General features: G+C 40.7%; 1 protein-coding gene across 1 annotated transcript in view; it reads right to left on the reverse strand.

The window, feature by feature from the left end:
- The window catches only part of HDAC9 (histone deacetylase 9), a gene marked incomplete at its 3' end in the record, with an annotated part of 637,805 nt that extends 626,629 nt beyond the window's left edge, over positions 1 to 11,176 (reverse strand). Inside the window, exon 1 of the mRNA XM_079785595.1 lies at positions 11,137 to 11,176. Within this exon, the coding sequence (XP_079641721.1) occupies positions 11,137 to 11,152 (16 nt within the window). The 5' untranslated portion in view covers positions 11,153 to 11,176. The remainder of the gene's footprint in view (positions 1 to 11,136) is intronic.
- Positions 11,177 to 18,986: the final 7,810 nt, after the last annotated feature.

Genomic DNA, 18,986 nt, shown 5'->3' on the forward strand with positions numbered 1-18,986 from the left:
TAACTTTTGATATGGGAATATTAAAAATACATGGCAGCTGTAGCATATACCTAAGACTATCCTGCATAGCAACATGATCACATAAAAACTGAATTAAGAACCCAGACAATCAATTCAAGTACAAGTTGAAGAAAAGAACGTTAATCACAATAAAAGTAAAATTTTCTTTGGAAAATCATCTCAAGCAATAAAATTTGGGTCTTTCTTAAATTTCTAATATTATTTTGATAAAGGTTAGATAAATATAGACCAGAAAGTACTTGTGTAAATAAATAATACTAATATAGACCTGTTATGCTTACACCTGCCGTGGTACCTGAATAGTTCACCATTAAGCATCACTGTAGGTGCAGGCAATGCAACCCCCAGCAAAGATGCCATCTGGGAGTGAATACATTAGGCCAATAATAGCGTATTGTGAATTACTGTGAACAGTACAGACCTAACACATTAGCATTACTAACTAGCAGGCCTCTGAGAAAAAGGAATGGTGAACTGTAACATTGAAATTTGGTGTGAGGGAGGAAAGAGCAGAGTGAAATCCCTCAGGCGTAGGCCCTAATAGGGAGGAAAGAGGCACAGGAAGTTTAAAGGGAAAGATGCTCAAAAGGCAGATAAAATGTTTTTGATTGATTTTACACATTATCTGGACTAACTTCTTATTTTAAAGAGGAGGGAATTTAGTTCGACCTAGTTTTTAATGTCCATCCACTACAATAATGCACATTGTAAAGACAGGGAGGCAGAGAAAGCATATGTAATCTAAATACATTGACAGAGGATTTTAAAATAAATACTAGAGGCCCAGTGCATGAAATTCATGCACGGAGGGGGGGGCGTGTCCCTCAGCCCAGCCTGCACCCTCTCCAATCTGGGACCCCTCGAGGGACCCCAATCGGGCCTAAACGGGCAGTTGGACATCCCTCTCACAATCCAGGACTGCTGGCTCCCAACTGATCACCTGCCTGCCTTCCTGATTGCCCCTAACCGCTTCTGCCTGCCAGCCTGATCACCCCCTAACCACTCCCCTGACAGCCTGATTGATGCCTAACTGCTCCCCAGCCAGCCTGTTTGCCCCCAACTTCCCTCCTCTGCCGGCCTGGTCACCCCTAACTGCCCTCCCCTGAAGGCTTGATCGCCTCCAACTGCCCTCCCTTGCAGGCCTGGTCCCTCCCAACTGCCCTCCCCTGCTGGCCATCTTGTGGTGGCCATCTTCTGTCCACATGGGGGCAGGATCTTTGAACACATGGGGGCAGTTATAGTGTGTGTTGCAGTGATGGTCAATCTGCATATTACTCTTTTATTAGATAGGATAGAGGCCTGGTGCATGGGTAGGGGCTGACTGGTTTGCCCTGAAGGGTGGGGGTTCCCATGAGGCGTGGGGCGGCCTGAGCAAGGAGCCTGTGGTGGTTTGCAGGCCGGCCACCCAAAAGGAGGCCCTGGTATCTGGAATTTATTTACCTTCTACAATTGAAACATTGTAGCCTGGAGCAAAGCCAAGCCTGCTGCTCGTTCCACGGCCAGCAGCGATTTCTGTTGGAGTTAATTCACCTTCTATAATTGAAACTTTGTAGCCTTGAGTGGAGGCCTAGGCCGGCAACAGGAGACGTGGAAAGCTTGGCTTCTTTTGTTATCGCGGAAACCCAAGCCTCCCTCCCGCTCTCAGTGGCTGTAGCCATCTTGGTTGGGTTTATTTGCATATTTGCTCCTGATTGGCTGGTGGGCGTGGCTTGGCTGGTTGGCATGGCTTAGGCGTAGCAAAGGTGTGGTCAATTTGCATATTCCTCTATTATTAGGTAGGATAAGCAAAAAAAGCAATAGAAAAGGTCATAATGTTTCTTTCTCAATCCCACCATTACCCATGACATTCCCCAAAAGTAATATCCCTTCTATCCCTACTTTTCTTCCTTTATGTGGCTTCAACTTGAACTCTGCACGAATTCTCTCAAATATACATCTCTTGTTCTGCCATCTCAGCAATGACTATATCCCTTCCTGGATATCTGGGGTTGCCCCAGAGAGCGAAGCCTTAGATGTCCTGCCTACAGGGAAAGCCTAAGTCCTGATAATGAACAACATGGTGCCTCCACCTTCCTGAAGCATCCCATTTAATCTCACTCAGTGTGGGTCTCTTTCCCTGCCCCTTCAGTGCTTTCTGTTAAGAAAACTTCCATTCTACCCCCATGTTTAACACATCCTCATCTTAATTTTAGGCTCCTCCTTTGTCCACAGATACAGAATTCATAAAAATGTCCACTTCTTTCTAATGGTGTCACTGCCCCACCCTTAGTGCAAGGCTTCCCGGTTACCTGCCTCCGCTTCTCAGTCATTGAGCTTGTTTTATTCCTTCCACCCTTCCTCTTGCCAGTTCACAGACATTTTTTAAGCTGAGGTAAAACAGACGAATGAACAAGAAGCACATAACATGATATCTACCCACTTAACAAATGGAATAGTATAGTATTGTTCACTATAAGCATAATGGTATACATCAAGATCTCCAGAACTTTTTCATCGTGTTTGACTCAAACTTTATACCCATTGAACAGCAACTTCCATTTCCCCCTCTCTTTAGGCCCCAGCAACCAACATCATTCTTTCTTTTTGTATGAGTTTGACTACCTTTGATACCTCATCTAAGTGAAATCAGACAGTGTTTGTCCTTCTGTGACTGGCTTATTCCACCTAGGTTGATCAAGGTTAATCCTTGCTCTGACAAATGGTCATATTGCCTTCTTTTTGTGGCTAAATAATATTACACTGGATATATACAACAGTTTCTCTTTTTTTTAGTGTGTGTCACTCAAAAAGAAATAAAAAATAGTTTTTTAATTTTTAAATTACAGTCGACATAGAATATTATGTTAGTTTCAGGTGTGCAACCCATAATTAGACATTTATGTAATTACTAGAGGCCTGGTGCATGAAATTCATGCACAGTAGGGGGCCCCCTTAGCCCAGCCTGCACCCTCTCCAATCCAGGACCCATTGGGGGATGTCCAACTGCTGGTTTAGGCCCGATCCCAGGCCTAAACCAGCAGTCGGACATCACTCTCACAATCCTGGACTGCTGGCTCCTTATCACTCACCTGCCTGTCTGCCTGGTTGCCCCTAACTGCCTCCCCTGCCAGCCTGATTGCCCCTCACTACTGCTGCATGCGGCCTGATCGACCCTAACTGTCCCCCCTGCTGGCCTGGTCGCCTCCAACTGCCCCCCTCCTGTCCTAGTCACCCCTCACTAACCCCCCCGTCAGCCTAATCACCCCCAACTGCCCCCCCACTGGCCTGGTCACCCCTAACTACCCCCCTGATGGCCTGGACACCTCCAACTGCTCCCCCCACCAGCCTAGTTGCCCCTCACTGACCCCCCTGCCAGCCTAATCACCCCCAACTGCCCCCCGTCCCCGCCAGCCTGGTTGCCCCACTCAGCCTGCTTGTTCAGTCGTTTGGTATTCCTCACTAACCCCCCTGCCGGCTTGGTCGCCCCACGCAGCCTGCTTGTTCAGTCATTTGGTCGTCCCTCACTAACCCCCCTGCCGGCCTGGTCACCCCATGCAGCCTGCTTGTTCAGTCGTTTGGTCATCCCTCACTAACCTCCCTGCCAGCTTGGTCGTAGGTAGCCATCTTTGAGGGTGTGAGGGTCAATTTGCATGTTACCTCTTTATTATATAGGATGAGTGATCACCCCAATAAATCTAGTGCCCATCTGATACCATATGTACGTATTAACATATTATTGACTATATTCCCTATACTGTACTTAACATCTCCATGACTATCCTGTAACTAGCAATTTTTACTTTTAAATCCTGTCACCTTTTTCACCCCCCTCAACACCTCTCCCATCTGGCCACCATCAAAATGTCCTCTTATTCCACATTTTCTTTACCCATTCAACTGTTGATGGACATTTAGGTTTTTTTCCACCTTTTGGCTACTGTGAATTAAATATTGCAATTAACATGGAAATCCTCATATTTCTTCAAGATCCTGATTTCAATTATTTTGGATAAATACCCAGAAGTGGGACATATGGCAGTTCTATTTTTAATTTTCTGAGGACCCTCCATACTATTTTCCATAGCAGCTGCACCATTTCAAACTCCTACCAATAGTTCACAAGGATTCCAGTTTTTCTACTTCCTTGCCAATACTTGTTATTTCTGTTGTTTTTTTTAAATAACCATTTAACAAGCATAAGGTGATATATCATTGTGGTTTTGATTTGCATTTCCCTGACTATTAGCAACATTGAGCATCTTTTCATATACTTATTAGTCATTTATATGTCTTTTTTGTAGAAATATCTATTCAAGTCCCTTACCCAATTTAATTACATTATTTTATTTATTACTATTATTTTACTTTGCTGTTGAGTTGCAGGAGTTCCCTGTATATCTTGGATATTAACCCCTTATCAGATACGTGATTTGCAAATATTTTCCCCTCTTCTGTAGGTTGCCTTTTCACGCTGTTGAATATTTTCTTTGCTGTGCAGAAGCTGTTTAGTCTGATGTAGTCCCACTCGTCTATTTTTGCTTTTGTTGCCTATGCCTTTGGTGTTAATATACACGAACTCATTGCCAACACTAATATTATGAAGTTTCCCCCTAGGAGTTTTATCGTTTCAAGCATTTCGTTTAAGTCTTGAATCTATTCCGAGTTTATTTTTATGGGTGGTGTAAGATAATGGTCTAATTTCATAGACAGAGACATTTTAAAAACTCGAATTTAATACCTTTTTTAGGTATACATATATATGTAGTAAAACTTTAATAGAAGTTAATGAAAAAATAAACGAAAGTTCAGACTTGTGTTTCCCCTGAAGGGGGAAGAGGATGGGCAGGGAGTCACACAGGCATCCTAATTTTTAATAGTTAATTCCATTTCTAAGTTGGTTATGAGTAGCTAGGAACTTATTATATTCACACCTACACACACAATTTTAGACATAGGAACTACTTTAGAATGCAGTGAAAATAAAAATGTTTATTTTTAAAGAAAGAGTTAGACCATTATAGGATTGTTTAAACCAATCTAATAAATTTAAAAATTAATTTTAAAGATTCAACTTCCCTGACATACATTTTAGCATAGGAACGTAAAGTTTCCAGCTCGGATGTAGAAAGTCCAACATCCATTGGGTGGAGCAATGCCCTCTTTTTCTAACCATATAGAGATGAATTCTGTTGAAAATTGGTTCTGCAGAGGCAGTTTATAGGAAAGCACTTCACTTTTAATTTTCACTTATTTCTACCAAGTCTCAAGATGAAAAAAAAAAAAATCCAAAGACCTCTACCACATTAACCACTACTACCACATACACGTATTGGTAGACAATGAAAAACACAGTGAGAGATCCCCACGCCCTTGCAGACCGGCTCTCCGGAGTAACTGCTGTTGCTAATGCCTCCTAGCAGCTCTGAACAGCTCTGCATCATGTCAGGCTCAGTGCTATTGACATTTCATGTCCAATAATTCTTTGTTATGGGAAATTGTTCTGTGCATTGTAGACTATTTAGCAGCATCCCTGTCCCCTTCCCACTAGATTAGAGTAGCATACCTTGTCTCTAGTTGTGACATTTAAAAATATCTCCAGACATTGCCAGATGTCACCTAGAGGATAAAAATGTCCCCAGTTGAGAACCACTATGTGAATGGCGCCCCAAAGAGTGCCCTCAGCAACTACCCAGGGGCCTTAATATTGGAAATACAAATATGGAGAAAGTGCTGATTTCAAGCTGTTTACACTATAGGAAACTAAATGTAGCTAAGCAATGTAGTTTATCACTATTTCCTTGAATATTATACAGTTACATGAAAATAAGGAAATTTATAAAGACTCACACTAGGAAACTAACATGACTCTTAAATAGTATTAGTTTTCATGCATTTATTCAATTAGTCAATAGTAAAACTGTCAGTATGTTAAAATGCAAGAACATTTTAAAGGAATTATATTTTCTACCTATTTATTATATGCCAATGAGCTCCATGTTACCAAATCCCATAATAATTTTTATAATTTATTAACTTTTTTTTTTATCCTCACCTGAGGATGTGTTTTCATTGATTTTTAGAGAGACAGGAATGGAGACAGAGAAAGAGAAAGAGAGAGAGCATGAGAGAAACACTGATGTGAGAGAGAAACATTGATTGGTTGCCTCCCGCATGCCCCCTGACTGGGAATTGAACCCACAACCTAGGTATGTGCCCTGACCAAGAATCGAACTCAGAACCTTTACAGTGTATGGGATGATGCTCCAACCAACTAAGCTACCTGGGCCTGGGCGATAATTTATTAGCTTTTAGTTAACATTGGATATAGGTAATCACTCCCTTTTCCTGAATACTCTCTATTTTCTGGTTTTCCCTATTCTCTGGCCACTACTTATCCATCTCCTTTACAGACTGCTTCTCTGTACCTGTCTTCCAAATTTTGGAGTTTCCCATGTTGAGTACTGGGCCTTCAGCTTTTCTCACTTCATATCATCTTCCTAGTTGATCACATCTAATTCCATAGCTTCACATACCATCTACATGACATTAACTGCCTCCCTAACATATTCCCTTGAAAGTTTCAAAAGCATTTCAATTGAGGTGCCCAAGCCTGCTCCTCTTCCAATTTCCCCATGATCATGTAGGTAATCTCCCTAGACCGAGCTGCTCATGTCGTAGGATCATGATTGACACTTTCCTCGCCCTCCTATCTAATTATTTTCTAAGTGTATGGATTATACAAGATCTCTCAGCTCTGTCACTGCTCTCACCTCACAGGTACCATTCAGCCCAGGCCACCATCATTACTAGACCAGCCTACTGTCAGCATTTCCCAATCTGTTTCTATGTATCTGCTCTTGTACCCTGAGAATCTAGTCTCTATTCTGCAACTAATTTAAAAATAGTATTCAGATCATGCAACTTCCTGTGCAAACTTTCAATCACTTCTGATTGCACTTAGAACAACATGCAACCTCCCTACCATGACCTACTGGGCCCGGCACAATCTGGACTCTGCTGCTGACACCTCCAAGCAACTTTCCCCTTTTTCCATGTTTCGCCCACGCTGGCCTTTCCTCTCTTTCTCAGAGGAACCAAACGCTTGACCACTTTGGCACATAGGTATGCAGTTCCCGGTGACGAGAAGGGTCTCTCTGTGGCATTCTGGCTCATCTTCAAGTGAACTTTGGAGAGAGACTTCCCCTGATGACCCAAATGTATCCATGTCATGTTATATTAATGTTTAACATAGATCAATGATGTTATATAATTCATATAGCACCCTTATGAACTCAGTATAATCTTACAGGTGAAAAAAATCAAGGCTTCAAGACGTTAGTAAAATACCCCCAATCACAGAGTAATAGGATCTGAACCACGGCGCTCTAATCTCAGAACCTGGGTTCTCATCCGCGCGCACACACACTGCCTTTCCCATGTAGCTAGGCCAGTGAAGCCGGAGTATATTTCATGAACGGCAGCTTCACTGACTTCATGCAGCTTTGTTTCACCCACTAGTCTCACCGGGGTGCTTTCTGAGGGTAGCACTGTGATGACTGGTCTCTGAATCTCTAGGGTAGATACTAAAAAATGGTGACTAAATGGTTAAAAAAGAGAGAGAGAGAGAGAGAGAGAGAGAGAGAACTCACTTCAAGGAAAAATAATGCTTTATTTATTCAAGACTTTTAATAAAACATTGAAGCAGTGACAAAAATTAAGAATAAAATAAATTTTTTAAAAAGGATTAGGACAAAAGGGTGGATTTGGAAGCGTGAGGGCATGGCATTCAATCATGGCGGGGATCACCAAGCCCATCAGAAAGCAGGGGGCCTGACCCACTAAATGGCACTTCGGAACCTGTCTCTAACCACAGACGAATACAGGTATTTCCAACCTTAAATCCTACTTTAAAGTTGTGAATGATGTGTTCTGAGGAGATAAAGACATTAGACACACACACACAAAACACAAAACAAAACAACAAACAAATAAACAAACAAACCCAAAATTAGGGGTGGTGGAAGAATTCTGGAAAAAAAAAATTGTTTGTAATCGTCACTACTAAATACCTCTTTGTTTTCTCAATGTTGAAGGATGTAAGGATGCCTTATAACAATGAACCTTCCCACAGTATTTCCCTTGCTCTCCCCTTGTCCCCGGCAGCCTCAACTCCACCTATCTCCTTCCTTCTCTGCAAAAAGATAGCAGCATTTCAAATCTCTCCCAGTGTTCTTATAAGTAAACTTGTCTGATCCTATCAAGATGACAAAACTACTGTAGCCAAGGAAGAAAAGATAATGATGAACGATTGGGGATCGTATCAGATTGCCTGATAAGAGAAGTCAATCATTTTATATCTGATGTTTTCACTTTTAGCTGGTTATTCCAGACAGTGTCCCTTTGAGTTAAGGAAGAAAAATTGTAAAGCACCATTACTCCACTGGAGACGGGGTGGGAATTCTCCAAAGTTGTGAAATTCACCTCTCCCTTCATTCACACATTTGGTTCTATTTTTACAGTTGTGGCAGTAATCTAAAAGAAAAAGCCCTGAAAGTCAATTCCAGGTTTCTACATTGTCTCACCGCACGTCCCAGTTCTTTCCAGCACCTCCCAGAAGATTCGGCCAATTTTAATTTCGGCAGCACATCCGTGTTTATCATTTGTTTTACAATAGCACTGCATGTTCTTGAAAATTGACTTAGATGAATTTCACCCATCGCGTACAAAAACTCAAGGGAGACAAATGGCCTTAAAAGCAAAATCCACCACTGAGGCATAGTTAATCTACTAAAAAGCATTTCTTGGTTTTTTTTTCACCCTCTCAGTTCAATATTTGCTTCATTAGAGTGGTAACTCTACCCCCGGCCCACCAGCCTCTGTATTTGTCAAGATGTATGACAAATTTCCAGCTTATAATTAGCCATTATGAGAATTCACTGTGGGAAAGCTATTGCTAAGACAAAAGCTTTTCCATTCAGTTTGCTTTAAAGGAATATTGGGGACTTTCACCTTCAGGAAGGCTAAGAGCAAAATCATGGGTGCATTTTAATTGCACGTGTATGAATAAATTGCCTTGTTATGGACAAATGCTCTAAGAAGTGGTTACGTCAAACAGACCTGGAACAAAATCCTGGTTCTCGCCTATTAGCTGGATAATTAAAGTAAATTGTTTAATCTCTTCATGCCCCAGTTTCCCTCCCAAAATGAACATATGAACGGTAAGTGTCACACTGGGATATTAGGGTGATTAAATGAGAACATCACCCAGCGCAGCACCAGGCGCGAAGTAAATGCGCAATAAATAGCAGCCATTAGTATTTTTTATTAATACAATGGAGAAGTCATAAACTAGGGAAGGGCCTCACCTCTCCACCTGCCATCTTCCGAAATGCACCATCTTCATTACTAAGGAAAAAAAAAATATCTGGGCAACTTGTGCTCCTGGAAGGCTAAGGCAAAGCTGGAGACCTCTCTGTCTCTGAGAGGGAAGGACAAGAGCCTGGCTGTAGGGCAGCCTCCCAGGCCCAGCTGGTTTGCCTAAACCCAACAGCAGTACATGTTCCCTCCCCGTCCCCCGCCCCCCACCCCAGGGATTACAGGACTCAGGACTCTTCCCTCAGATCAACTACTCCTTGATCTGTGAGCTTAGACAGATTTCTACTCCCTCCTGCTCAAAGGGAGAGGGTGGACCGAGGAGCTCTGACAGTTTTCAGGGAGAGTTAAGTTGGCGCTGGTGGGAAAGAGCAGGGGCAGGGAGTTTCTCGGGGCCCAGGAGCAAGTAAGACAGTACAGTGGAGACTTTTCTGGCCTCACATCATCAAATAAATAATCAGGAGAAAAACAATGGTCGGAAGAAAACCAAGTGTGCACCAACACAGGTTTGGCCTTCTGTTTGAACACATCTCATCTTCACTATCACTCTAATCATCTCAGCGACCAGTTCTGTGGCTAACCTACAGTGAGCGCCCTGTTCTAGGCAATGTGCAAAGTCTTTATAGACACGGTCTCATGGATTCCTACCCTGGAACCATCAGTACTGTTATCTTCATTTTCAAGTGAGGAAAACTGAAGCATAGAAGAGTTAGGAAACTTCCACAGGGACACTGGATTGCAAGGGAAACAAAATTTGACCCCAGAGAGTCTGGCTCCTTAGTCCACAATCTTAACTACCATCCTCGAGTCCCACTCACACTGATAAAATAACCACTGGAAACCCAGTTGAATTTTCTCTAACAATATTTCTCTTAAACTTTTATGACTGAACTGGGGTGAGACTTTAGGAGATTCTAGGCCTCTTCACTCAATGTTCACAATGGGTTCATTTCGAATATTGTGATTCAACTAGAGCGAGGGAGGGTGCCCGAAAGGCGTGGATGAAATAGCCCCTAATTCACACCTCCTGAAGCTGTGTGATGGGTGCATGTGAAATCTATACAATGTTCATTCTACTTTCGTTTTGTGTTTGAGATTTTCCACAACATAAAGTTAAAACCAGTAAAAACTTCAACCACAAAGAAGATCACAGAAGATCTTAAGCTGTTTCAAGATCCAGAAGGACATTCTAGGTCAGTAAGTCAGTGCCTCTGCTGGCACATCTAGCCTAGATTATGAGAACTGAGAGTGTAGAAATATTTTATCAAAAATTTTCCTAATATGCCCAGTCAGTGTGGCTCAGTGGTTGAACATCAACCTATGAACCAGGAGGTCAGGGTTCAATTCCTGGTCAGTGCACATGCCCAGGTTGCAGGCTTGAGCCCCAGTGTGGGGCGTGCAGGAGGCAGCCAATCAATGATTCTCTCTCGTCATTGATGTTTCTACCTCTTTATCCCTCTCTCTTCCTCTCTGAAATCAATGAAAACATCTTTTTTTAAATTAAAAACAACATTTTTCCTAATACAAAAACCCTTCCTGCAAAATGTCTTAGTCTTGTCTATCTGAAACAATAAAGACATTCCCGAGTCACTCTAATGTTGTTGAAACTACTGCTATTGACTGCAAAACCTTTTGCTTCCCTCCTCCTTACAGGTTTATCTTTCCACAGCCTATTACTAGACTATTTGCATAGTCAAACTTCAAAATTTCCACTCCAGTATCCTTTTCACATTTCTCTTAACAAATGAAAAGAAAGAAACTTACCCGTTCTGTTGTGCATTCCTTCTTGGCCAGAGTGTGCTATGGTTTCGAAAAGCAGCCCAGTCCTTCTGAACTTTTCTGTATCCGTTATAATATTAAAGAGCCACCAGGAAGGGAAGTGGTTAGTCAACTTGCTAATTTTATCAGTCCCTCCCTCTGGTTAAATAGTACCTGATGCTACAGACACAAAATCAGTTTTCCAGCTCAGTTTCCTGTTACAGAACAACTTTATAAAAAAGGCGTAACTTGAGGGGAAAGAGAGTGACAATATCTAGTTCATAAGCAGGAGACAGTTAATGAATGAACATTTTATTACTATTAATAAGAAGCCTAATAGACTACAGAAGCCAGCGATTCAACAAAATGAGGAGGAGTAGGTGGGGAGAGAATGTCTGTCAACTGCATACTCCAAGCAAACTCAGTCAGCTGGGTGGAAGGGGAATGATTTTTAATGCAATCAGAGGACGTGTGGGAAGTAGCTGGTGTTTCGTTTGTTGATAAATTATTCTGCCCTGGAATGGAGCCAGCTTACCAGATATAGAAACTTCCATAACGTGGGGCCCTGGCTCCAACCATTCTCTTCCTCTGAAGTTTAGCAATGAAAACAGAGGACACTGTGGCAGATATGTGCCTCTGTTGAGGGAAAAATAACATCCTCTAAAGAAGCTATGAGCCACTTGTTTTCTAGATGCAAAGATCTGCAATAAACAAGAAGAAAATACTGAGCCTGAGACAGATTTTAAGGAGATAAAGTACTTTCGATATGTTGATACAACTGCAGAAGACTGCACACACCAAACACTGTCACCCCAGAACCCCACATCCTTCAATTTTCTGAGCTACTTGAATGGGTGGCATTTGGATTAAATCTGGAGTAATCACTTTGGAGTGAGTCTCCCATTATATCTAAGGATTATGGCATGAGGGGAAGAATGCCTGAAAACCAAACCATCACCGAAGGCTCATTAACCCTTGCCTATGATTGGCTAAGAAAATGTCCCTTCAGAGCAGTTTTTATTTATTCACATGTGATGATGGTGTTGCCAAAAGACTTAAATTTGGTAAACTGAGGCAGGTTAAGGAAACTAGCAGTTGACTACTATCACCCTTCCCTTTCTAGTATTCCCTCCACTCAATATTCCTCACTAGTAAATGAGTAAAGGGAAAACTTTGGAGAGCTACTGCATGTGTTTTCTGTCTCCATACATGTGTCTTCTAATTAGAACTAAGAAAATGCAGTGTACTAAAGGGAAATACAAGTGATGCTTTACTCTGACATCCCACCTCCAATTGCTCTTGAAAAGCAACAAGTACATAGTGATAGGCCCTCAAGATCACATCTTTATATTTGTCTGAGTTTCAGGTGAGACCAAATACCTAAAACCAATACTTCACATGCATGACTAAATCGCTTTAGTCCCTCTCACTCACATCAGTAGCTCCCGAAGCTTCAAGGAAGGAAGAGGAAAAGGTAGAGTTTCAGAGCAGAAAGAAGGGGAGAAAAAAGTAAAGAAGAAAGAACTGCACTCCTTCTCTCCTTCTCTAAAGCTCTATCAGCCTCCCCGGACCCCTACGTTCAGGACACCTCCTCAGCCTCCCCCGGAAGCCTTTCTCCTCCACCCAGCATACCAACTTGCCTCTCTCTGAAACCCTAGGACACATTTCTTTCTCCTCTAAGTCTAGCCACCAATTAGTTCTACAGAATGTCATTCTAGAAGGCTGGGAGCCTCTTTAGGAGTTATACATGTCCTCTATGTTCACCTAGAAGATTAAACTTATCAAGCACAACACCCTACTTATTATTTAATCCTCAACTGAGAATATTTTTTATTGATTTTTAGAGAGGCTGGGAGAGAGCGAGAGGGAAAGAGAGAGAAACATCCATCAGTTGCCCCTGCACACACCCTGACCAGCGATCAAACCCTCATTCTGGGTATGTGCCCTGACCAGGAATTGAACCTGAAACCTTCTGGTGTATGGGACAGTGTTCCAACCGACTAAGCCACCTGGCTAGGGCCAAAGCCCCAGATTTAAAACAAGTATTTTGCAATGTCTTTCTTGCTAACCTAAAATGAAACATATAGATTCAAAGTCCAATCTATGTACAGTATTTTTAATTAATAAATTGCTCCCAGGCATGAGTATTCACAGATTTAAGAGATCCTCCAATGTTTGCCCTGCTACCAATAAGTAAGTATGGATTGAAAGAGAAGTAATAAGAAGCTAGTCCTTACAAGAAGGGTAGGAAAGTGAAAACTGGAGGGTGAGTGGACATCAGAATACAATCTAGTGCTGAAATAAGAATCAACCAGACTTACAGGCACATGATAAAATAAAAGAAGAATAAGATTAACTGAAGTCCAGATAACATGCTAAGGCAAACAACAGACTGCAGGCATAGAGAGAACATGAAGAATGATGAATATTCTTGCATAGGAATTGATAAGATTTTAAAGGCGTCTCAACTTTCCTTTTTTCTATACTGAACAAGGGAACTTCAAACACACACTGATAATGCTGGGTGTGTTGGTTACTCAGGTACCATGAGTTACGTTGTTGTCAGTGACATGGTTTTCCAAATGGTGAACAATTAATTCACAGTAAAGTATCTAATAATAAAACATGAAATCACATGGTAGTCGTAATTCTTGAAAATCTAGTGTACACTATATTGAATAAAAACAAATTTTTTTAATGTGCAACAGATTCTGTTTCCAGGCTCAAATAATGATAAACAGGTATTTCACCCACATGAATATCCAAAGGGATATCTGAAAATGCAGGACATGAGAAAAAGTCTTCCAGGTACAGCCCTGTCCCTCGCATTACAAGACCCTTCATCTCCATGAGACTGGCCTGCTCAATACCAGCAGCACCCTCCAAAGCACTGTAGCATCCAGAAAACATCCCCACAGATCCCCAGCCCTGGCCTTAGGAGCCAGTGCAGCAGTGTTGAAAACCACTACCCTACACAAGCCACTGGCCCTGCGAGCTCAGCTGGCTTCGGGAGTCAGGCAGGACCGTGGAGGAGCGAAGGAGACTCCGGGAGGCTGCGCTGTGTTGTGTGGAAGGCAGAGTGCAGGCTCAGCGAGGGCGGCCACCACTCGCAGCCACCACGGGCTCCTGCCCACTGTGCCAGGCCCATTAGGAGCTTCCCAGCTTTCAAGAGAAAGTAGACATCTGGACTTTTTATGTGAAATCTCCTTTTTCAAAGGATTGGCAAACATTTCAGACCATAACAATTTGTTTGCAGGTTAACATGATCTAGGTGCTAGTGGCTAAAAAAAAAAAAAAAAAAAAGTAACGTCATTTATAGAATATGTAATGTCAAAGACATGATGTTCAGTGTAACCAAGTACTTCAATATCATTTTTTTAAAAAACAAGTATATAGGGATTGTACAAAATCAACTCCGGAGTGTCAGCCAACATCTTAACAAAAATTCTCTAGTAACAAGCCAAACAGAGACAGACTCATAGATAGAGGGCAGGTAGACAGCTTTGGGGGGTATTGGGGAGAGGGAAGGGATTAAGCACAGTAAAAAAAAAAGAGAGAGAGAGAGAGAGAGAAAAAAACGCATGGACTCAGACAACAGTGTGGTGATGGGGGGGATGGAAAAGGCTTTAGGAGGGATAAATGGTGATGGAAAAAGTAAAATAAAGGAAAAAACAGTTTGCAAGACTGGAAAAAAATCTATATTGATACATATATTTTTTCATTTAACTTTTCAATACTTTGTAATTTTTCCAAAATGAACCCATAAAGTTTTACAGTAAGAAATAAGGAATAGAAGGTATACTTAGTTTTTGAAAATTAAAGGACGGTAGTTGTGCAAACCTCTCTGAGCACATTCAGAAAGGACCACAGTTAAAATGGATAAACAAATGAAATTCTTCTCAAATGGTCCACTCTGTTCCATGGCAAGCACTGAGTAAAGACCAGATCTAGCCTGGCCGGTGTTGCTCAGTGGTTGAGCGTCAACCTATGAACCAGGAGGTCACAGTTCAATTCCCAGTCAGGGTACATGCCCAGGTTGTGGGCTCAATCCCCAGTGTGGGGCATGTAGGAAGTAGCCGATCAGTGATTCTCTCTCATCACTGATGTTTCTATCTCTCTCTCCCTCTCGCTTCCTCTCTGAAATAAATAAAAATTTAAAAAAAAATGTTTAAAGACCAGATCTAAAAATTAGGCTGTCTGCAAGTCGGAATATGGATTGCTCAAGTAATTGGATTTATTATCTAGTGTTCCAGATATATAGGTCATTATTTTATACCCTATATGAGATAGTCAGACCCACAGGCAGGATCTAAGACTGAATGCATAATACAGAAAGCACTCTAATTGTGTGTCCATTAAAAGAGACTGAGGGCTTTAAAAAAGGTAAAAAGTAGATTTCCCTTTGCGCTAAATAATAATAATAAAGTTAACCTTTAAAATAAAGACCCTTTAATAATTTAATCACCCTTTTCCTATTTACAAAATTAATATTAGAAGCTGAGTCATGTTGGAATTCAATAAAATTATTTTATTAACTTCCTCTAAGGTTTAAGAAATACTTTATAAAACCTCTCTTCTTATAATCCAGTCTTATCCTTCAATCTGCTGAAGAATTGGATCACACTTTACTCCTATAAAAACTTAATTTCACCCAAATTAGAAATATTTAATTAGAAATGTTTCAAAGCTGATTCTTCTAGGCACCAAACATAACATCCTGTTAAAATAAGCTAACATCTTTTAAAAATCATACAAAATAGAACCTTAAAAATACACAAGTATACACACTAAAAATTCTGTAATTACTACTGATTTTTTGGAATTTATAAAAATGTACCAACAGACTGTGTAGAAGGGAACTTTTAGAATCATAGTAATTAGTGTGGAAACTATGATACACTATTTGGGAATGGCACCTTCCTTGTTAGGACATACAGTAATGCTAGTGTTTACTTCGAATAGAAACTCACTCTTTCTCCAATATTAGCCTATATGCTGATGGGAGCTTGAGCCCCTAAATATGTTTTCAAGTTTATTCATTTCAATTCTGCAGAATGGGAACATTATACAGATGTGAACTAAATCTTTCCTTTCAGGTGTATCTTTCAATTTTGATGACAAAAGCAGATGTTTGCAGTTTTGAAAGTTGCTAGTTCAACACTGTTGGGGAACCCCAGGGGGACAACAAAATTACCAACTGCCCAGAATAAAAGGAGCCATGAAAACTTCATAAGCATAGTATCATGCAGCACATCTTTCAAAGGAAACAATCCCAAATGTACTCTCTTTACACTGATGTAAGCATTTGATTAATCTTGCTGCTATGGTGATTATTTTTAGCCAAGACCTTGCTTATTGACATATATCCCAATACATTTTTTTAAGATGGAGATTGGATAAGTTCTTTATAAATTTTGGACAGTAATGCCTTATCAGATGTATTAGTGAATACGTTCTCCCATTGAGTGGGTTGTTTTTTCATTTTGTTGATGGTTTCCTTTGCTATGCAAAACCTTTTTGGTTTGATGTAGTCCCATTTGCTTAATTTTTTCTTTCAGTTCCGTTGTCCAAGGAGTTAGATCAGAAAAAAAAAAATACTGTTATGAGAAATGTCTGAGATCTTACTGTGTATGTTTTCTTCTAGTATTTTTATGGTTTTGATTCTAACATTTAAGTCTTTGATTCATCTTGAATTTATTCTTGTATATAGTGTAAGAAGGTGGTCTAGTATTTTTTGCACATATATGTCCAATTTTCCCAACACCATTTATTGAATAGACTATCTTTACCCCATTATACGTTTTTGCCTCCTTTGTCAAATATTAATTGACCATAAGGGCAGTGGATTTATTTCTGGGCTATCTAGTATGTCCCATTGATCATATATGTCTGTTTTTATGCCAGTACCATGCTGTTTTTATTTTTTTGTATTCTTTCTGCTAATCCTCACCTGAGAATATTTTTTCCATTGATATTTTAGGGAGAGTGAAAGCAGGGAAGAAGAAGAAGAAGAAGAAGAAGGAGGAGGAGGAGGAGGAGGAGGAGGAGAAGGAGAGGAAGAAGAGAGAGAGAGAGAGAGAGAGAGAGAGAGAGAGAGAGAGAGAGAGAGAGAGAAACTTCGATGTGATAGAGTCAAATCGATTGGTTGCCTCCTACATGTGCCTGACTGGGGCTGGAGATGGAACCTACAACCCAGCTAAATGCCCCTGACTGGCAATCGAACCCATGACCCTTGGGTGCACAAGCTGGTGCTCTAAGTATTGAGCTATACTGGCCAGGGCAGTACCATGCTGTTTTGATTACTAGGGCCTTATAGTATAGTTTTATATCAGGTAGTGTGATACCTCCAAGTTTGTTTTTCTTTTTCAAGATTGCTGAGAGCTTATACAACAACACACACACACACAAAATCAATCCTATTAAAAAATGGACAAAGGACCTGAATAGATATTTTTCCAAAGAGAACATACACATGGCAAACAGACATACGAAAAGATACTCAACATCACTAATCATCAGAGAAATGCAAATTAAAACCACAATGAGATATCATTTCACACCTGTCAGAATAGCTATCTTCAATACTTTAACATACAAGTATTGGCGAGGATGTAGAGAAAAGGGAACCTTTGTGCACTGCTGGTGAGAATGCAGATTGGTTCAGCCACTATGGAAAGCAGTATGGAGTTACCTCAAAAAATTAAAAATGGAACTGCCTCATAACCCGGCGATTCCACGTCTGGAAATACAGGGGTGGGCAAAAGTAGGTCTACAGTTGTTCATATGGAAGACTTGCGGGTTACAATAACTACAATAGCTTTATTAACTCAAAAGAATGTTACTCACCACTATAAACCTACTTTTGACCACCCCTATATATGTGAAGAAAACTGAAACACTAATTGAGAAGGATATATGCACCCTGTGTTCATTGCAGCATTATTTACATTAGCCAAGATTTAGAAGCAGCCCAAGTGCCCATCAGGAGATGAGTGGATAAAAAAGCAGTGGCACATCTACACAATGGAATACTACTTGGCCACAAAAAAGACTACCTTTTGCAGCAGCATGAATGGACCTGGAGAGTATTATGCTAAGGGAAATAAGCCAGTCAGATAAAGACAAAAACCATATGATTTAACTTACACGTGGACTACAATGAACAAAATAACAAAATAGAAACAGACTCATAGATACAGAGAACAGACTGACAGCTGTCAGAGGAGAGGGTGTGAGGGGGCTCACTGGAAAAGATGAAGGGATTAGCCAAAAAAAATCCTCATAGACAGACAACAATATGTAGACTACCCAAGAGGTAAAGTTTAAGAATAAGAATAATGATGTAGAACTCTCATTTATTCCCCTAATAAGCAATGTGTTTTTATTTTTCAACACTGGGGTGTCTTGGGCATCATTTTAGGATTTTCCTGAGAAATATCCATAATATACTGCCACTCACTAACTATAAAGTCCTGGGAATGTTATTAAATGTTCTGCCCCGTATTTTCTCATTTTTAAACTGTGGCTGACAACGTCCATTTCATTGAATACTGTGAACATTAAATAAGGTCAATTATACAAAGGGCCTTCCCACAATGATTAGCATATTGTAAATGGTCAAAAATCGATAACTACAATTACTATAACGAGTCATAAACAATATTTAAACAGTCTTCTCTCCATTCTGAGAGGAATATTATAATGACATTGTGTGTGTGTGTGTGTGTGTGTGTTCTTTCAATATTTCTTAAGGTTGCTGTAGGCTCATTTTTGGACCTTTTTCTAAAAGCTTTACTATATGTTTTTAAAAACCTTTTTAAGATCTATACTCCTCCTGAATGAGAATAAAACGTGTA

The sequence above is a fragment of the Cnephaeus nilssonii genome, assembly GCF_951640355.1.
Source record: "Cnephaeus nilssonii genome assembly, chromosome: 12".
Lineage (NCBI taxonomy): Eukaryota > Metazoa > Chordata > Mammalia > Chiroptera > Vespertilionidae > Cnephaeus > Cnephaeus nilssonii.